This window comes from Borostomias antarcticus (genome assembly GCF_949987555.1).
Source record: "Borostomias antarcticus genome assembly, chromosome: 28".
Lineage (NCBI taxonomy): Eukaryota > Metazoa > Chordata > Actinopteri > Stomiiformes > Stomiidae > Borostomias > Borostomias antarcticus.
In genome coordinates this window covers 6,424,335-6,441,936 of record NC_140261.1, presented here as the reverse complement: position 1 = coordinate 6,441,936, position 17,602 = coordinate 6,424,335, and the positions used below count along the sequence as shown (strand labels likewise).

The window sequence follows — 17,602 nt, the reverse complement described above, 5'->3', positions numbered from 1 at the left end:
TGTTTACCTGGGATCATATTATGGCATCCGTCTGGTAATGTATATCTTGTTTACCTGTAATCACTGACCAGGGAAGAACGAGGACAGAGGGAAGGAAACTAGACCAGGGAGGAACGAGGACAGAGGGAAGGAAACTAGACCAGGGAAGAACGAGGACAGAGGGAAGGAAACTAGACCAGGGAGGAACGAGGACAGAGGGAAGGAAACTAGACAAGAGTTCAGATCCAGCCGGGAGTTAAAGGGAGTGAGAGAGGGTGTGCTCTACTGTAGGTGCCAGTCAGAGACATGGCCACACGTTCGTAACACTGGAGCCATTCCTGTTCAAACTGTACGCTGTATTTCACAACCATCAAGTACTGTACGTCGTGCATTATTCCTGTTATTTTAATGTTGTGTGTGTTGCATGCCACTTCAGGATGCAGTGTTTACAGTCGACCATATAATATATATTTTTTGTATGGACCAATATGAACTGTAGGCTGTAATGAAAGTAAATTGTTAGAAGTTGCCAACAAAACGGAAGATCAAAGGGAACATTTGATGTGGAACAATAAAACTGAGAACATTGTATGTTGTCCAGTTTGTTTTCTCCTGTACAAAAAACCATGGTCATCAAATCCAGTCAACTATTATGCAAAATAAAGCAACATTCATATTATGGATTCTCTAATGCTGTTCATATCTCTAGTCTCATCTCCAGAGGCTGGGATGGTTACTGGGCGGGGCCGTGGACAAAGGGGGCGGGGACTGGGCAAGAACCCACGCCTACTTACCACCGTCACCACTTTACGTAATGACGTCATTATGGAAGCTGTGAGATGACAGCTGTATGTTGATATCGGTATTTGGATTATAAAACTATTTCAAAGTTAGTACTAGGGCCCTGGCCTTTCCTTAAGAGACTGTTTTTGTAGCTTAGAGACAATATACATTAAACTGTAACCGCCTTGTTTGGCGAACGGTAAGTGAAGGTTTATATTAAAAGAGCAAGCATGCAATGGACGAATGAGTTGAGCAGGCTGCAGCTAGCTAACCCTAACCCTAGCTGGGCTGGCCCTGGGCAGGTGGGTCCTGGGTGGAAACAGGCTGATGAAGGGTCCTGGGTGGAAAGAGGCTGATCAAACTGCTGTTGGCAAGTTGGATGAATGTTTTTTTTTAAATATATATATATATATATCCTAATCTAAACGCTAAACCCCCTGCACGCTCAGCATGCTTCCTCTGCAGGGTGTGGAACTCGTCCCTAGCTTGCTAAGCAGTCTAGGTGACATGATCATGAAAGTGCATGGGGCCAGCTGCTCTGTGGGCTAGTAGCTAGCATGCTACCTGGGTCTATGGGCTAGTGTGTTGCTGCAGCCTGGACATGCTAGACATCAGTGCCTAGCTATGAACCTAGGGCCCCCCCTCTCTGAGGTGCACACATGCAGGTCACTGTCATGTAAGGGGGTAACTGAGGCATGTATGGGTGATGATCTGATGGCTATGCCTAAAGCTAACTACTGTATAGCTAGCTACCAGTGTGCCTGCTTGCCTTGTGATATGGGAACATTGTAGGCCAAAATAACCTGCAGTAATCCAACAATGGCCATTACAAAAACACCAACAAGGTAATCAAAACAAATTGGTCAATCAGAGGGTTGGTCTGTATTCATCTGACATTTTTTGTTTTCAATCTCTTAGGTCCTAAATATCCAAGGCCTTGATTTTCAGAGGTGACTTTATCGTTCTCTGAGGAGTTTTTTTTTTTTTTTTGATGCCTTGCATCTAGAGGTGGCACTATGCCTGCGGCTACTGTGGATCATAGCCAAAGAATATGTGAGGTCTGGGCCAACAACCTGGACGACGAGCTGAAGAGGATCCGACAGGTCATCCGCAAGTATAACTACATCGCCATGGTGAGTTTCTTTCAACACATAGATCATATATATCGAAGTGTCTTGCTTTACATCAGGTTGAACCTTTGAGACTGGGCCAGTAGAACCTATAAGACTGGGCCAGTGGAACCTTTGAGACTGAGCCAGTAGAACCTTTAAGACTGGGCCAGTTGAACCTTTGAGACTGGGCCAGTTGAACCTTTGAGACTGGGCCAGTTGAACCTTTGAGACTGGGCCAGTGGAACCTTTGAGACTGGGCCAGTTGAACCTTTGAGACTGGGCCAGTGGAACCTTTGAGACTGGGCCAGTGGAACCTATAAGACTGGGCCAGTGGAACCTTTGAGACTGGGCCAGTGGAACCTTTGAGACTGGGCCAGTGGAACCCTTGAGACTGGGCCAGTGGAACCTATAAGACTGGGCCAGTGGAACCTTTGAGACTGGGCCAGTGGAACCTTTGAGACTGGGCCAGTGGAACCTTTGAGACTGGGCCAGTGGAACCTTTGAGACTGGGTTTCCATGTAACATCATAATCATAATGTCTTTATTGCCGGGTAGTTTTACATACTAGGAATTTGCTTTTGGTTGTGGTGCATAACATGGAGACAACACTGGACAGGGTGCAGGACGAGACAGGACAGTGCAAATGAACAGTGTGAAATATGAGTGCAAATAACAATAAGCTGTACAAAATTGAGTGCAGTCATATACAGTTAGTGTACACAGTGTAACGTGTGTGCAATGTTTATGTATACAGTGTGTGAGATATTTGTGATATTGGTGTGCGGTGAGAGCTGCTGTATGTACAGTTCAATCAGCAGGCTTGTGCAAGTATTGCAGTGGTGACAGAGTTGGTGAAGGAGTGTGGGGGGGGGGGGGCACAAGCCTTGTTGATGAGGCTGGTGGCCGTGGGGGAGAAGCTGTTTCAGGGTTAGGGTTAGCTGTTGCGTGAGTTCTTGGACCTGATGGACCGCAGCCTCCTGACGGAGGGGAGAGGTACGAAGAGATCGTGGCCGGGTGAGAGCGGTCGGCCGCCATCTTTCTAGCCCGCTTTAGGGCCTTGGAGGGAGGGCAGGTTGCAGCTCATCACCTTCTCCGGAGACGATGAGGCGCTGCAGTCTGGCCTGGTCTGTGGCTGTAGCAGCAGAGTACCGGAGGGTGATGGAGGAGGTGAGGATGGACTCCATGATGGAGGCGTAGAAGAGGACCATCATTGACTTTGGCAGGTTCAATTTCTTCAGCTGGCTCAGGAAGTCCATCCACTGCTGTGCCTTCTTGGTGAGGGAGCTGATGTTTACCTCCCACTTGATGTCCCGGGAGATGACGGTGCCCAGGAAGTGGGAGGAGTCCACGGTGGCGACCGGGGAGTTGTCAGGGTGATGGGGTGGGGGGGGGGGGGGAGGGGGGGGGCTGGTTTCCTTCTTAAGTCTACAACCATCTCCACTGTCTTAAGAGCATTGAGCCCCAGGTTATATTGACCGCAGGACAGCAGCTGGTCTCTCTCCTATAGGCAGACTGGTCTCCCTCAGAGATGAGTCCGATGAGGGGGGTGTGGAGTTGCTGGTGGCTGGAGGTGCAGGTGTTGTTGTACAGGGAGAAGAGTCGAGGGTAAAGGATGCAGCCTTGTGGGGAACCGGTGCTGATGGACCTGGAGTCAGAGGTCCAGTCCCAATGTCCACCCTGGCAGACTCAGACTTCAGGGCGCGCTCCCGCGAAGTCCGCGAGGGCTTAGGTGTCCCAATGTCAAATCAGCAAGTGCATGAGGGCTCTCTGGCAGACATTTTGAGCCCTTTATGCCCCCTTACTTCTGCAGACTTCGCCTGAGGGAATTACCCACAGTTCATATCGTTGTGACGTGAAACACAGGGCTACCTGAAGAACAGCCAATAAACAAGCACGGACAGATCAACCAACCCTAATGTTCCCGTTACAAAACAAAATATGTTTTCATGTTTTCAGCTGGACTTATCTGCACAAGTAGCCTTATCATTATTTTGGTTTCATTATTTTTAAGTATGGGTTATTAACCCCATGGGTTTGTATAATGTGATTTGTGTAAAAATATGTAGGCTATGGTTATAAATTGGTTATAATCACCCATTTCGGTGCAGTGTTCTTTGAATTGAGATTTCTAACATGAAATCGGGTGACCGAGCTTTTGCGGTGGCTGGCCCAAAGCTCTGGAACAGCCTCCCTCCACACATTAGACACGCACAGAACCTAGGGCTCTTTAAGTCTCAGCTTAAAACGCACTTGTTTTCACTGGCTTTTGAGGCCTGATAGCCTACATCCCCTGTCCTGTTTTGTGTCCTGTCCTTTTATTGTTCTGTGATTATGTGCACTTTATTCTGTTTTTTGTTTTAGTTTATTTTATATATTGTACAGCACTTTGGTGCAACTTCGGTTGATTTTAAACGGGCTTTATAAATAAAGTTGACCTTGACCTAAAATAAGTTGACCATGAATATGGAAAGAGTTGTGAGGTGCAGGAATGTGTATTATCATTCTTAAGTAAATACTTTTGGATTCATCACAAACAAGAATCACAGGCAGTAATGTAGTTCGCATATGACCACAAAATGAAATGATTTCAACAAGTTGAACAGACATGTTTTGAGGGTAACACAGACTTCGGATAATGTAAAGGGGATTTGACTCAGCCTAAAATTAATTTACATGAAGGCCTACAAGAAAAACATGTAAAATTGATAAAAACCCCACACCCACAATAGTAAGAAATGTGTTTTCACGTTAATGAAATGTGATGTCGCAAGTGCTGTCCCATTCCTTTTTATACCGATTCAAGCCCTTGCAGCCTCTCGCACTCAACCACTTTACCAGGTGACGTCAGTAAGTCTGTGAGGGCTCAGGGCTTGAGGGTTTAGGGGGACATTGGGACATTTTGACCCAGCTTCACATACTGTTTCCTGTCAGAAAGGAAGTCAGTGATCCCCCTGCAGGTGGAGTCAGGAACATCTAGCAGCAACATCATGAAATCAATGGCAACATCAAGTGCATGCGCCAAGTATTTGACAGGGTTTGCAAATCCTATTTGACCTACAGTACGGCGTACAATATCTAATGATATGATTAGATGGGAGGAATGAATGAACTAAACCCAATTGTTTTCCCCTGTTCTGTCGTGTGTTGTTTGTTTGTTTGTTTGTGTGTGTACAGGACACAGAGTTCCCAGGCGTGGTTGCCAGGCCGATCGGCGAGTTCAGAAGTAATGCTGACTATCAGTACCAGCTGCTGCGCTGCAACGTGGACCTGCTCAAGATCATCCAGCTGGGCCTCACTTTTATGAATGAGCAGGGTGAATACCCACCAGGGACCTCCACGTGGCAGTTCAATTTTAAGTTTAATCTCACGTAAGCAACACCACCCTTTTATGATGTCCCACCATGTTTCATTCTGTCTAGTCTTGCATCCAGACTTGCATCTCATTGTGTCTTTGTGAACAGGATAAAAGTTGATGTCATGTAAATCTTAGTAGTGACTTGTCTGGGCACTAAGAGAACAGGAAGAGCTTTTTACCATAGAAAGAACTTTTGAGTCATCGTTGTAATTCACCTTCTTTGTTCTGTATTTTGTACTTTGTTTGAGCGTTTTAATTTAGCCTGACTCCAGTCCCTGAATCGCACAACTTCTTTATTTTTCGAAATGCAATTCAGGGACTGGAAAGGCTGATTTGTCGGTCGGAATTCCAACCAGGCCAATCAGCATCCTTTGTATGCGATGACGGAATTAAACTGTGCAATGTGATTGGTTAGGGGATGAAGGACTCCCTTTTCAGCAACGACCATCTTGGAAGACGGCTGCAGTGGGAGTACTTTCAGACTGAATAAAGAACTGAAATAAAATGGCAATTCAGGCTGAGTGTCAGGCTAGTTTTAATTGCAAAAAGTGAGTTAAACTGAAGCCGTCTGTCATGGACCTGGGGCAATCGCTAGAGCAAGTAAACCTGCTGTATGTTACTTGAGAAGCAGGCCAGAACACACTAGGTTCATTGTTTATAGATCACAAAACCAGTTCCAGGCTCATGATTTCCTAACAGGAGTGAATGTTCTTCTTACTTGACTACATCTTTGCACTGTAGTTATCTGCACCACTCACAGATAAAAGGAGTAACATGTTGGAACATTCTCTCCTATCTAGACCTCTCTAAACATGCATGCCACTTGCTCTTCTCCTAGTGCCGTATCCAGGTCTGTTTTTCATGTTTATATTGTCGACAAGTCAGGTTGTTCAATAAATCCCTTCTTTCTCTCTTTGCTTTCAAGCATACAGCAGGTACTGTGTGGTACTTTTCTAATTCGTCTGTTGTTTGTCTTGGTGCTGCACTGAGGACCGTGTTTGGAGTAACATTGGCTTTGTGAGGATACTTTGTCCTTTTCATTATGCTTCCTAATCATGTTGATGACATAAAGCTGAATGAGCATTAGAAGAGTGTGAACATCAAGCAGCATCCGCAGCCCTACAGACGCTGACGTACAGGGAGACTCAGGCACTCACTGACAACAAAAATTACATGAGCTACACAACTCAGATGATGTTTGTTGTTTTGTTACAGCACGTGTAGATTCCCTTATTCCTAGCCTACCGTATAGCTATCCAACACATATGACACCTGTCTGGGCGCTGCGGTGGTGGGTGGTGTGAGGTGATACTCTGTGTCTGTGTATCTCCTGCCAGGGAGGACATGTACGCTCAGGACTCCATCGAGCTTCTGACCACGTCAGGGATTCAGTTCAAGAAGCACGAGGACGAGGGCATCGAGACGCTGTACTTCGCCGAGCTGCTGATGACGTCCGGCGTGGTACTTTGCGAGGGGGTCAAGTGGCTATCTTTCCACAGGTACAGCACTCTGTCTTTGTAATGCAACTCCACAGAGCAAACATCCTGTAGCTCCTGTAATGTTTCCTCTTCAACGTGAATTCACTTTAAGATGTCCCAGTGCTTGGAGATTAGCTTGCTTGAATGGCATTTTGTGATGAATTTCACCCCCTCCCCTAAACCCCCCCCCCATCTCATGGTCAAGATTGTGTGTTTTTGCTGTGGACTTATTTCAACTTTTCTCACAGTGGCTATGACTTTGGCTATCTGATCAAAATCCTGTCCAACTCCAACCTACCTGAAGAGGAAGTGGATTTCTTTGAGATCCTTCGTCTGTTCTTTCCCATCATATATGACGTCAAGTATCTCATGAAGAGCTGCAAAAACCTAAAGGTAAATAAACTAACTTTGATATCCCTCAGCCGTCTGTGGAAGTATATATGCAGTTACTTTCTCCATTACCGTGTGTGAGGAGCTGCTGTGCAGTAATACACAGTAATACACAGTAATACACAGTAATACACAGTAATACACAGTAATACACAGAGGGCTTGATGCAGAGAGCATGAGGTAGTTACGCCACTATCCCACTGCCTCCGTGTGTGTGTGTGTGTGTGTGTGTGTGTGTGTGTGTGTGTGTGTGTGTGTGCGCGCGCGCGCGCGTGTGTGTGTGTGTGTGTGTGTGTGTGTGTGTGTGTGTGTGTGTGTGGCATTCCAAATGCGGTCAGCTTTCATTCCGCCCTCCACACGGTGTCACCCCCCACCGGTTGCGTTTCAGGAGCGAGCGATTTGTTTGATAACCTGCCAGGCCGTCAGGGGGCGGGGCCTAACCACCCATTTCCTCTGCTACTGTTTGATGCGTCCCAGATGCGGCGTCCGTCAGAAACAGACCTGGTGTGTATCCTTACCGGAGCCGCTTCTGGGACGCAGCGCATCTGCTAGAAACACAATCAGGGTCTAGAACGGCCGCGGTCGTCTCTGGCTGCCGGACGGTAACAGGATGGCACCGCAGCGGTAGTCAGCGGGACTGAGGCGTCAGACTGAGGGACTAACGGGTGGTGGTTTGTCAGGGGGGCCTGCAGGAGGTGGCCGAGCAGCTGGAGCTGGAGCGCATCGGACCCCAGCACCAGGCCGGCTCCGACTCCCTACTCACTGGGATGGCCTTCTTCAAAATGAGAGAGGTACTGTACATCTACCTATCTGTGTGTGTGTGTGTGTGTGTGTGTGTGTGTGTGTGTGTGTGTGTGTGTGTGTGTGTGTGTGTGTGTGTGCGTGCGTGCGTGCGTGCGTGCGTGTGTGCGTGTTTGTGTGCGTGTGTGTGTGTGTACAGTATGTATAATGGATGATGCAACAGGAAGACCTCAGAGAGCCCAGAGAGCATTAAAGCATAGTAAGACTGTTTAGGTTGACCTGTCCTTGCTTCCTGACGGTCTCCTCATTTCCAGATGTTCTTCGAGGATCATATCGACGATGCAAAGTACTGTGGTCACTTGTATGGGCTGAGCTCAGGCTCCTCCTACACCCAGAACGGAACAGGAAACGCCTACGAGGAGGAAGCCAACAAGCAGCAGTCATGACATCACTGTGAAGCGCTCTCCTCTGGATGAAATCCTCAATCAGCGCGGCATTGAAGTCACTTTACCACAACTGGACCAGACGAACAAACGCTTACACACTATACAGTATAGGAAGCACACTATACAGTATAGGAAGCACACTATACAGTATAGGAAGCACTCTTCTTCATAAGCTCTTCTCACTTTAGACGGTTGGTGAACATGGTGGGGATAGGAAGGAAAATCACAGCTGTCCACACATTCTCTTTTTGTTTCTTGATGGAGCTGGTTGGTGTGTTTAGACTTCACAGGAAGCGCGTGTGTGGGGGGAGATGGGAGTTTTTCTAAAATGTTCAGTAGGAATTTTGCACTTTAAGCTCTAACCAGATCCTTGATTTTATACGGAAAGCTGCAAGTATTTCTGGTGTCCTTCTCTTTGTTGCCTTCTCTAAGTTCACATTTTTTCACTTAACATCTGTCCTTATTATGAATGAAAACAACTTTTTTTATTTACTTATGTGTGTTTTTCACCAAGCCCAGCCTTAATATTAGCCCAATTTTTTATGTTGTTTTAAAACTTTAATTTATTGCGATGTCTGTTTTCGTGTGACATTGTGAATCGTTGACTCATTCAACACTAGCGTACCAGTCAGCTACATGGAGAGATGCTGTTCCCTGATGATAGGACGGTGGTTCGTTGCCTAACTACCAATAGACAGGGGAAGCTCATATTGGCAAAGGTAAACACAGGTAATTCACTAACCCCTCTGGTCTTGCACTGATTTTACCCCGGGTCGTTGGGTGAGCACCGATTTTACCGGAACTAAATTCAAAACTGAAGAGATTACCTGCCTTCCGAGAGGTGATGCTGAAGCGACCCCGCCCCTCTGTATCCAGAGTACGTTTTCCATTTTCATTTTTAAAGACTTGAAGGTTTTGTAGAGTTTTAGTACTGTATGAAGAAAAAAATCATTCTAAACTTTTACTCGTTTATGAATAATTGCTTCTTAACATACATCTTAATAACCAACTTAAGAACTCTGGTCCTTGTTCAGTGGGATTCGTTTCGCATGTGCTGCTGGTCTCTGAATGAAGCACATTTTTGTGCTGTTTGTGGTTTGCTTGGTTTTTGTATTGTATTGCTTTACATTCATCCATGCTGCTTAGAAAAGCCGCATGCACTGAAGATGTTTGAATAAATGCTGTGTTGTTGACTAGTGTCTTGAGCTTCTAGAGACGTGTGTGTCAGTATGTGTAAACAACTTATTAACCTCTGTCTGGGTGTCAGGAAGGATCTGAGAAGAATAAGGGTCATCTTTGGAACATCACTCAACCCATCACATATTCATATCATGTTAAGGGTTCATGTGCAAAATACAACATGATTGTTTTTAGAGCTTTTGTAAATAAAGGCTTCAGACTTTTCTAACAAACCATGAGGACGGGTGAGTCTTTCAGTCTGTTCAACCAGACAAGCAGAACGGTGGCAATGAGCACCAGGAAACACGCTTTCCTACTTCAGAATAGTCTCACTGTGGCCAGGCAATAAAGGACAACAAATAAACAAGTAAAGATGACTGTTTTATTTCTGATAAGGCATCACAGCTGTACAGAGAAGAAGGCAGCCTCATGTGTGTGGGGCTGCAGGTCCAAAGCAGGGGAGGATCAATACAGAAATATAGATTGAACATGATCACAGCAGCTCTACGACGGTTCAGAACAAGCACATCTGAGCCGCTCACTAACAGAACCAGTGCAAATTGAATGCTTATAATACAGAGTTATGCAGGGAATCACATTAGTACAGTACAACTTAGCACTGACACCTTAGGTATGGAGCAGCCAGAGCAGCTGGAAGGAGAGCTACAGTAAGAGAGAGCGACAACCATGGCCAGCTATGAGAAACCAGGAAGGAAAAAGCCAATGCAACATGTTTGGAAACCGAGACTCGTCTTTTCTTGTTTAGTTGAATAGGGTCACGGTGTGCTGCCTTCGCCAGGCCGACATGCCGTCTGCCCTCTCTTAGCCTCTTGCCCTCTCTTAGCCTCTTGCCCTCTCTTAGCCTCTTGCCCTCTCTTAGCCTCTTGCCCTCTCTTAGCCTCTTGCCCTCTCTTAGCCTCTTGCCCTCTCTTAGCCTCTTGCCCTCTCTTAGCCTCTTGCCCTCTCTTAGCCTCTTGCCCTCTCTTCGCCAGGCCGACATGCCGTCTGCCCTCTGGAGGCAAACAGTCCTGTCTCTTTGGCAGTGTGACAGATACTGAGGCTACTGCGCAGCTGAGAAGGGCTGTTGATGCTAGCAGTGTCACATCAAAAGGAAGACCAGGTCATCATCAGTCATTTACATGTTCATCACATTTGCACGTGTCATTTAGCAGACGCTTTTATCCAAAGTGATTTAAAAGTCATGCCACAACACAGTCTGAAGCCCTTATTCATGGGGGATGACGATGCAGTTCATTGACCACATTCTTTCTGCCATTTACTGTACCACAAGTAAGAAAGAAATGGTGTAGCCTCATATGCTACAACTTCCTGTTTCCATTAGCCTCGTGAACATCCTGAGTGTGATGCATGCAGCAGATTGTTCAATGTAGATTTGGGAGAAATGTTCACAACAACGGTGGATCCACATTATCTCCATAATATTTCTTCCGAAATCATGAAAAAGTCATATTCTGTGTCGTCAACACACATTTTTGCATGTTAGGGTTTGGCAAACTCAGTTACAGTTACACTCTTATGGTAGACATTCAAATAGAATACTTCTATCCTTCTCTCAGGTTTCTATCTCAAATGACATTCATTGAACAATGACAAAATTGGTCATTAACAAATATAATACAGGATTGGTTTAGTAACAGTTCCAGGAGTTCATCATATTTATCTCTGAGCACTAGGGCTCTCCTGGAAGAGAAATATACACTAAACACACGTACTGTACCAGAGCACCCTCATCCTCTGACCACCATACTAAGTGCAAAAATGCTATCATTACATTGCTGCACTGTGCGTTTATAAATATAAACCTTAAAAAAAACTTACGATTATTGGAATGCAATTTAAATCTAACTACAGTATCTGTTGTGAGACCCATTTCATCTTATGCTCAATACTGTATTCAACCTACATTCACCAGCTTTATCATACTTTAAAATAAAAACTAAACTCAAACAAACAAAATAAACAAATCACATCAATGCTTGTGGTTAGAGGTGTTTGGCAAGAGCCAAAACAAGAGCATCCCACTGAGCCCTTCTGAACCAGAGCATCATAGGACCCAGCACAGAGGGCCTTACAGCATATTCACCACAGTCTTTCTGTGAGGCACTCTGATCACGGGCTAGCAAAAGGGTTGGGAATCATAGACCTGTTGAATAAAATGAAAATGTGTCAAGCAATAAGCCTAGTGTATATTTCATGACTTTTTTATATACATATTATAAACGTGCATCATTCAGATTCACATTCACATGCGTTTTTTGGCGCCAACAACCCACCTGTCAGGTTTCACAGTAGCTATGTTTCATTCTCAATGGTCAGTCCTGGGTTGCTTGTGCCTGATAAAAAACACAATCTAGTGAAACGCTGGTATGAATATACTCCCAACCTTGTCTTAAATTAGCTTCAATATTCATCACATCATCCTACCGCAAGAGAGCTAAAAGAAGCAACTGTAAAATACATTGTATGAGATGACCCCTCACCCCTTCTGTCTTTGTCCTCTGCACTGTCACTCTCTGTCCAGGAGGGGGTGCTACTGAGCAGCCTGCTCTGGGACTCCCTCAGGGGTTTGGAAGGAAACTGGTGGACCTCTCCAGCACTGCAGACCAGAGCACAGCAACCCCAGTCAGGCACCAGCCCACCAGCAACAAGAACGAACGGCGCTTGTGTCACTCAAGGCACAAAACAGCAGTTACATATCCACATTATGGAGTGTATTATGGAGTGTATTATGGAGTGTATTATGGAGTGTATTGTCTTGTGAAGACTCAAAGTGGGGCGGTGGTGTTTGGGGTCAATAAAGCCTTTCCTAACCAGCAGGGTGTGGAGGCCGAGCGCTCACCCCTTGCTGGGTGGGTTGTGTGTCCCGGGCGTGGCCGTCTGCTCAGGGTCCTGGTTCACCAGGCAGGCGGGGAAGGAGCAGCCGTCGCCCAGACTGGACAGAATACACACAGAAACACAAGACGTAGGGAATCTTTAAATGCAACCCTATAATATCACATATATAAATCCTATTACAGTATATCACATATCAACCCTATAATATCACATATCAACACTATTACAGTATATCACATATCAACCCTATTATAGCACAGATTTTTTAAAGGTATACTTAGTAGGATTTTCCTAAAAAATAAAGTATAGGGTAATACACAAAGAATCCCTCGCGATCACTTTGGCCTCACTAGAATGTGTGATGGTGTGTTTATCTGCAGAGGCCCCTCAGTCTGGCTGTATTTTGTTGTTCATTCTTCGGGACGTTTCTGGGCCTCAACCAAAATATACCGAGGCAAAATGCCAAGCTGATAACGCTTGTTCAAAAATGAGAGTGAATGGGGGTTGGCGTTCACCCGCTGGCGAACACTGAAGCAGAGGATGGGGATGGAGAGTGACGCGGAGTTGACTAGTTGACTTGTTTTCTGTTAGACAGGTAAGGAGCTCTTACTAGCTAAATGCAGAGGGATAGCTTTCGTTAGCTAGCTGGCTAACACTTATAGCTAGCTAGCCAGCTAAGTTAGCTAGTTAGGCTAGCTGGTGTCCTGCCAATGTGTACTCCCAATAAGATAACGCTAGAAAGTGTCTACCCTCCAGTGTATTTCCCTCGAGCTATCAGATGATATCAAGTGTTTTCTCCCGATAGAAAGAGGTTTCCCCCGATAGACCCGCTGAGGTTAGGAGGGGAGGAGCTCTATTCTGAGGTTAGGAGGGGAGGAGCTCTATTCTGAGGTTAGGAGGGGAGGAGCTGAGGTTAGGAGGGGAGGAGCTCTATTCTGAGGTTAGGAGGGGAGGAGCTGAGGTTAGGAGGGGAGGAGCTCTATTCTGAGGTTAGGAGGGGAGGAGCTCTGTTCTGAGGTGAGGAGGGGAGGAGCTCTATTCTGGAGGTGTTCACCACTAGTAGTGTTAGTTCTGGTCAGCTTGCTAGCGGACCAACTGGCTTGTATTTGTAGGTACTGTACCCTTGATAGTGTTTGTCAAGTCAGACAAGTAAAAATGCTGCTGGTATAGAGTGAACTTTATTGTAGTCTACTTTCAAAGACTTTGAATGGCTTTTCCTGGAGAAGATCATTCTAACTAAAGTTGACTAGCGTGCACTGGCTTTCTGCTATGGGAGAAAAGCCTACAGTATGTGGATCAATTGAGCTCTTTGGTGTTATTAGTGTGGGATGTGGTTCATTTCTCGCTGACCTGCACATGTTACGCTGCAGATGGAAAAATCTGTCTGACTTGGCAACCGTGGTCAGGGGAGGAGCGAGGGAGGAGGGGTGAAGGAGCAGGGAGGAGGGGGGAAGGAGCAGGGAGGAGGGGGGAAGGAGCAGGGAGGAGGGGTGAAGGAGCAGGGAGGAGGGGTGAAGGAGCAGGGAGGAAGGGGGAAGGAGCAGGGAGGAGGGGGGAAGGAGCAGGGAGGAGCAGGGAAGGAGCAGGGAGGAGGGGTGAAGGAGCAGGGAGGAGGGGGGAAGGAGCAGGGAGGAGGGGTGAAGGAGCAGGGAGGAGGGGTGAAGGAGCAGGGAGGAGGGGGGAAGGAGCAGGGAGGAGGGGGGAAGGAGCAGGGAGGAGGGGGGAAGGAGCAGGGAGGAGGGGTGAAGGAGCAGGGAGGAGGGGGGAAGGAGCCGGGAGGAGGGGTGAAGGAGCAGGGAGGAGCAGGGGAAGGAGCAGGGAGGAGGGGGGAAGGAGCAGGGAGGAGGGGGGAAGGAGCAGGGAGGAGGGAAGGAGCAGGGAGGAGGGGGGAAGGAGCAGGGAGGAGGGGGGAAGGAGCAGGGAGGAGGGGTGAAGGAGCAGGGAGGAGGGGGGAAGGAGCAGGGAGGAGGGGGGAAGGAGCAGGGAGGAGGGGTGAAGGAGCAGGGAGGAGGGGTGAAGGAGCAGGGAGGAGCGGGGGAGGAGCAGGGAGGAGGGGGGAAGGAGCAGGGAGGAGGGGGGAAGGAGCAGGGAGGAGGGGTGAAGGAGCAGGGAGGAGCGGGGGAGGAGCAGGGGGGAGGGGGGAAGGAGCAGGGAGGAGGGGGGAAGGAGCAGGGAGGAGGGGTGAAGGAGCAGGGAGGAGGGGGGAAGGAGCAGGGAGGAGGGGTGAAGGAGCAGGGAGGAGGGGGGAAGGAGCAGGGAGGAGGGGTGAAGGAGCCGGGAGGAGCGGGGGAAGGAGCAGGGAGGAGGGGGGAAGGAGCCGGGAGGAGGGGGGAAGGAGCAGGGAGGAGGAGCAGGGAGGAGGGGGGAAGGAGCAGGGAGGAGGGGTGAAGGAGCGAGGAAGGAGGGGGGAAGGAGCAGGGAGGAGGGGGGAAGGAGCAGGGAGGAGGGGGGAAGGAGCAGGGAGGAGGGGTGAAGGAGCAGGGAGGAGGGGTGAAGGAGCAGGGAGGAGGGGGGAAGGAGCAGGGAGGAGGGGGGAAGGAGCAGGGAGGAGGGGGGAAGGAGCAGGGAGGAGGGGGGAAGGAGCAGGGAGGAGCGGGGGAGGAGCAGGGAGGAGGGGGGAAGGAGCCGGGAGGAGGGGTGAAGTATGAATGTTCTGTTCACAAAACACAACTGGCAAATCCTACTAATTATACCTCTAAGGGGTATTCTGGCAGATGAGAACCTCCGAAAATAAGCAATGTTGAGACTGTTGTGAAGATAAGCAGCCATGCATCCCACCAGCCATGCATCACACCAGCCATGCATCACACCAGCCATGCATCACACCAGCCATGCATCCCACCAGCCATGCATCACACCAGCCATGCATCACACCAGCCATGCATCCCACCAGCCATGCATCACACCAGCCATGCATCCCACCAGCCATGCATCCCACCAGCCATGCATCCCACCAGCCATGCATCCCACCAGCCATGCATCCCACCAGCCATGCATCACACCAGTCGCTGTCACAGATACCAGCTGTGGGACGTCTAGGTCTTCATCAGGGCGCAGCGCGTCGTATCTCACCTGGAGAAAATGGGAAGCGGCCAGTATCTCATCTCGTCGCCGAACACCTGGCGGACGTTCTTGCTGAGGCCCAGACTGAAGCCGTTCTTGTCCGTCCCGTGTCGGAAGGCGGGGGCGCGGAACGCCTCTGAGAGAAGATCAGAGTCATCAGGCTGACAGGAAGCTGATACACAGTCACTGTCATTAAATAATCATGAAGTCATTCAGAATGGATTTTCAGATCCTGCGGTCAAGGAAAACGATACTCCATTTATGTACTTTGTAAACCCACACTGTGTACCCCCCCCCCCCCACCCCCCCATCCCCAAATCCCAACATGCCCACAGATATCAACAAAATGTGTTAACATACATAATGAATGAAACATAAAATGTTGTGAAGCTTTATTTGTAATTCCTCATGTATTATTCGTTTTTTTTATGTGAAGTCCACACAGGCCATTTATTACATGGAAACCTTGTTTGACGCCATTTCTATTAGAGACACCAATGCAACCTTGACGTTTCATAACTCAGGAAGTCAGCCTGGAGGAGGAACTGCATTGCACTGCTCTGTGGGTTAGCAAGGGCTGTCATGACAACAACATTCTCACAGTACTGACGAAATATGCAAGGAAGATTCAGAACATCGTCCACGATGAGAGCAACAGTATGTCTCATTAAACGCCTGATCCACCTAGAAGCAAAGCTCTATCTCACTGAACTATCATCAGTTGAGCAAAGATGAAACGCAGACTTTAAAATTTGTGTAAAAAATAATAATAATAATAATAATGAGAAAGACCTTGAGCCAGCCCGGTTCATGAAGGCGTGCCGTGCTAGGCGGTGTGCCTTCCCTCTTCCAAAGCGTCCGGGGGTAGCGCTGCTACCTTAACAGTGTCCATTACTAAGCCTCTTACTCCTCTGAGCCCGGCGCCTTGGGCTTTCTAACTCTGGCCGTACTCATCCACTCTCTCCGTCCGTACTCATCCACTCTCTCCCGTCCGAGACAAAGTGCAGCACTGTGCACACGTAATAAGAGAGAGCGTGTCAGATCAGGGACATCACAGAAGCCCTCATCACATCAGAGAGAGAACACCTCTGGGCTGATTGGACAGTGGGAAGATGGAATAAAGATCTTCTTTGGTTGCCCGGTCGAAGAGGAGGAGGGCAGTTAAGGACGAAGAACGGACGTGTTTGCAGTCCGTTTAATGAGAAATCACCCACAGGAACATACAGGGGCATACACACACACACACACACACACACACACACACACACACACACACACACACACACACACACATACAGGCCTTACCGAGGGTGGATCTGTTCCTGCAGACCAGCCAGCAGTGGTAGGCCAGCAGAGAGGCCAGGCTGACAGAGAACATGGAGGCAGCGAAGAACAGGAACATGATGTGGAACTTGGCCTGGGTGTCTGGGAGACCGTCCTGAAGGACGAAGCACAATCAACACACGTGCACATGCACACACACACACACACACACACAAACACACACACACACACACACACACATTAGATACACAATAGATATGGTAGAAAACGTATAGAAACATAAAATTGTATTGCCAACTACTGAGCGTAACTATGTTGCCTGCCAACCACTTGCTACTTGGGAGAGCTTAGCCAATCAGACCTCATTGTGCTTCTAATCAAAGCCTCTGATTGGCTGACTGGCTCATATCCAGTCTGTCAGGCATCAATTATCAACTGGAACCTTGTAAAGAAATCACAATACCAGATCTGTCAGCTCAGAAATCACAATACCAGATCTGTCAGCTCAGAAATCACAATACCAGATCTGTCAGCTCAGAAATCACAATACCAGATCTGTCAGCTCAGAAATCACAATACCAGATCTGTCACCCAGTGCAATATGAGCTCAGTGACAGGTCAGGACAATATCTGAAAATGGAGATACAACTGACCCTCATTACAAATGTAACCAACCAATTGATAACTCACTGTCCAGAACATGATGAAATACTGCAGGTCTGTGGCTGTGATGAAGACACAGTATAGTAGGGCGTACGCCAGGAAGAGCATGAAGAACTTGTAGTTGGAGAAACCCACACAGTTGTTCACCCTGCAGCAGACAGAGGACAGGACAACGCCTCAGGGGGACAGAGGACAGGACAACGCCTCAGGGGGACAGAGGACAGGACAACGCCTCAGGGGAAACATTATACCATCAAACAACACAATATGCAA

The 17,602-nt window shown here is 47.9% G+C and overlaps 2 protein-coding genes across 2 annotated transcripts in view; one reads left to right on the top strand and one right to left on the bottom strand.

Moving 5' to 3' along the window:
- Positions 1-1,778: 1,778 nt before the first annotated feature.
- Positions 1,779-8,284, top strand: cnot7 (CCR4-NOT transcription complex, subunit 7; the record flags this gene model as incomplete). The annotated part of the gene is made up of 6 exons (XM_084459631.1): positions 1,779-1,895; positions 5,049-5,242; positions 6,567-6,728; positions 6,956-7,100; positions 7,778-7,888; positions 8,153-8,284. The coding sequence occupies 6 exons, from the start codon at positions 1,779-1,781 to the stop codon at positions 8,282-8,284; spliced, it is 861 nt and encodes a 286-aa protein (XP_084315757.1).
- A 2,869-nt stretch (positions 8,285-11,153) lies between these two features.
- The window catches only part of zdhhc2 (zDHHC palmitoyltransferase 2), a gene marked incomplete at both ends in the record, with an annotated part of 17,318 nt that continues 10,869 nt past the window's right edge, over positions 11,154-17,602 (bottom strand). The window contains 6 exons of the mRNA XM_084459605.1: positions 11,154-11,164; positions 11,965-12,080; positions 12,324-12,416; positions 15,392-15,518; positions 16,688-16,820; positions 17,357-17,477. Coding sequence (XP_084315731.1) covers positions 11,154-11,164; positions 11,965-12,080; positions 12,324-12,416; positions 15,392-15,518; positions 16,688-16,820; positions 17,357-17,477 — 601 coding nt within the window. The remainder of the gene's footprint in view (positions 11,165-11,964; positions 12,081-12,323; positions 12,417-15,391; positions 15,519-16,687; positions 16,821-17,356; positions 17,478-17,602) is intronic.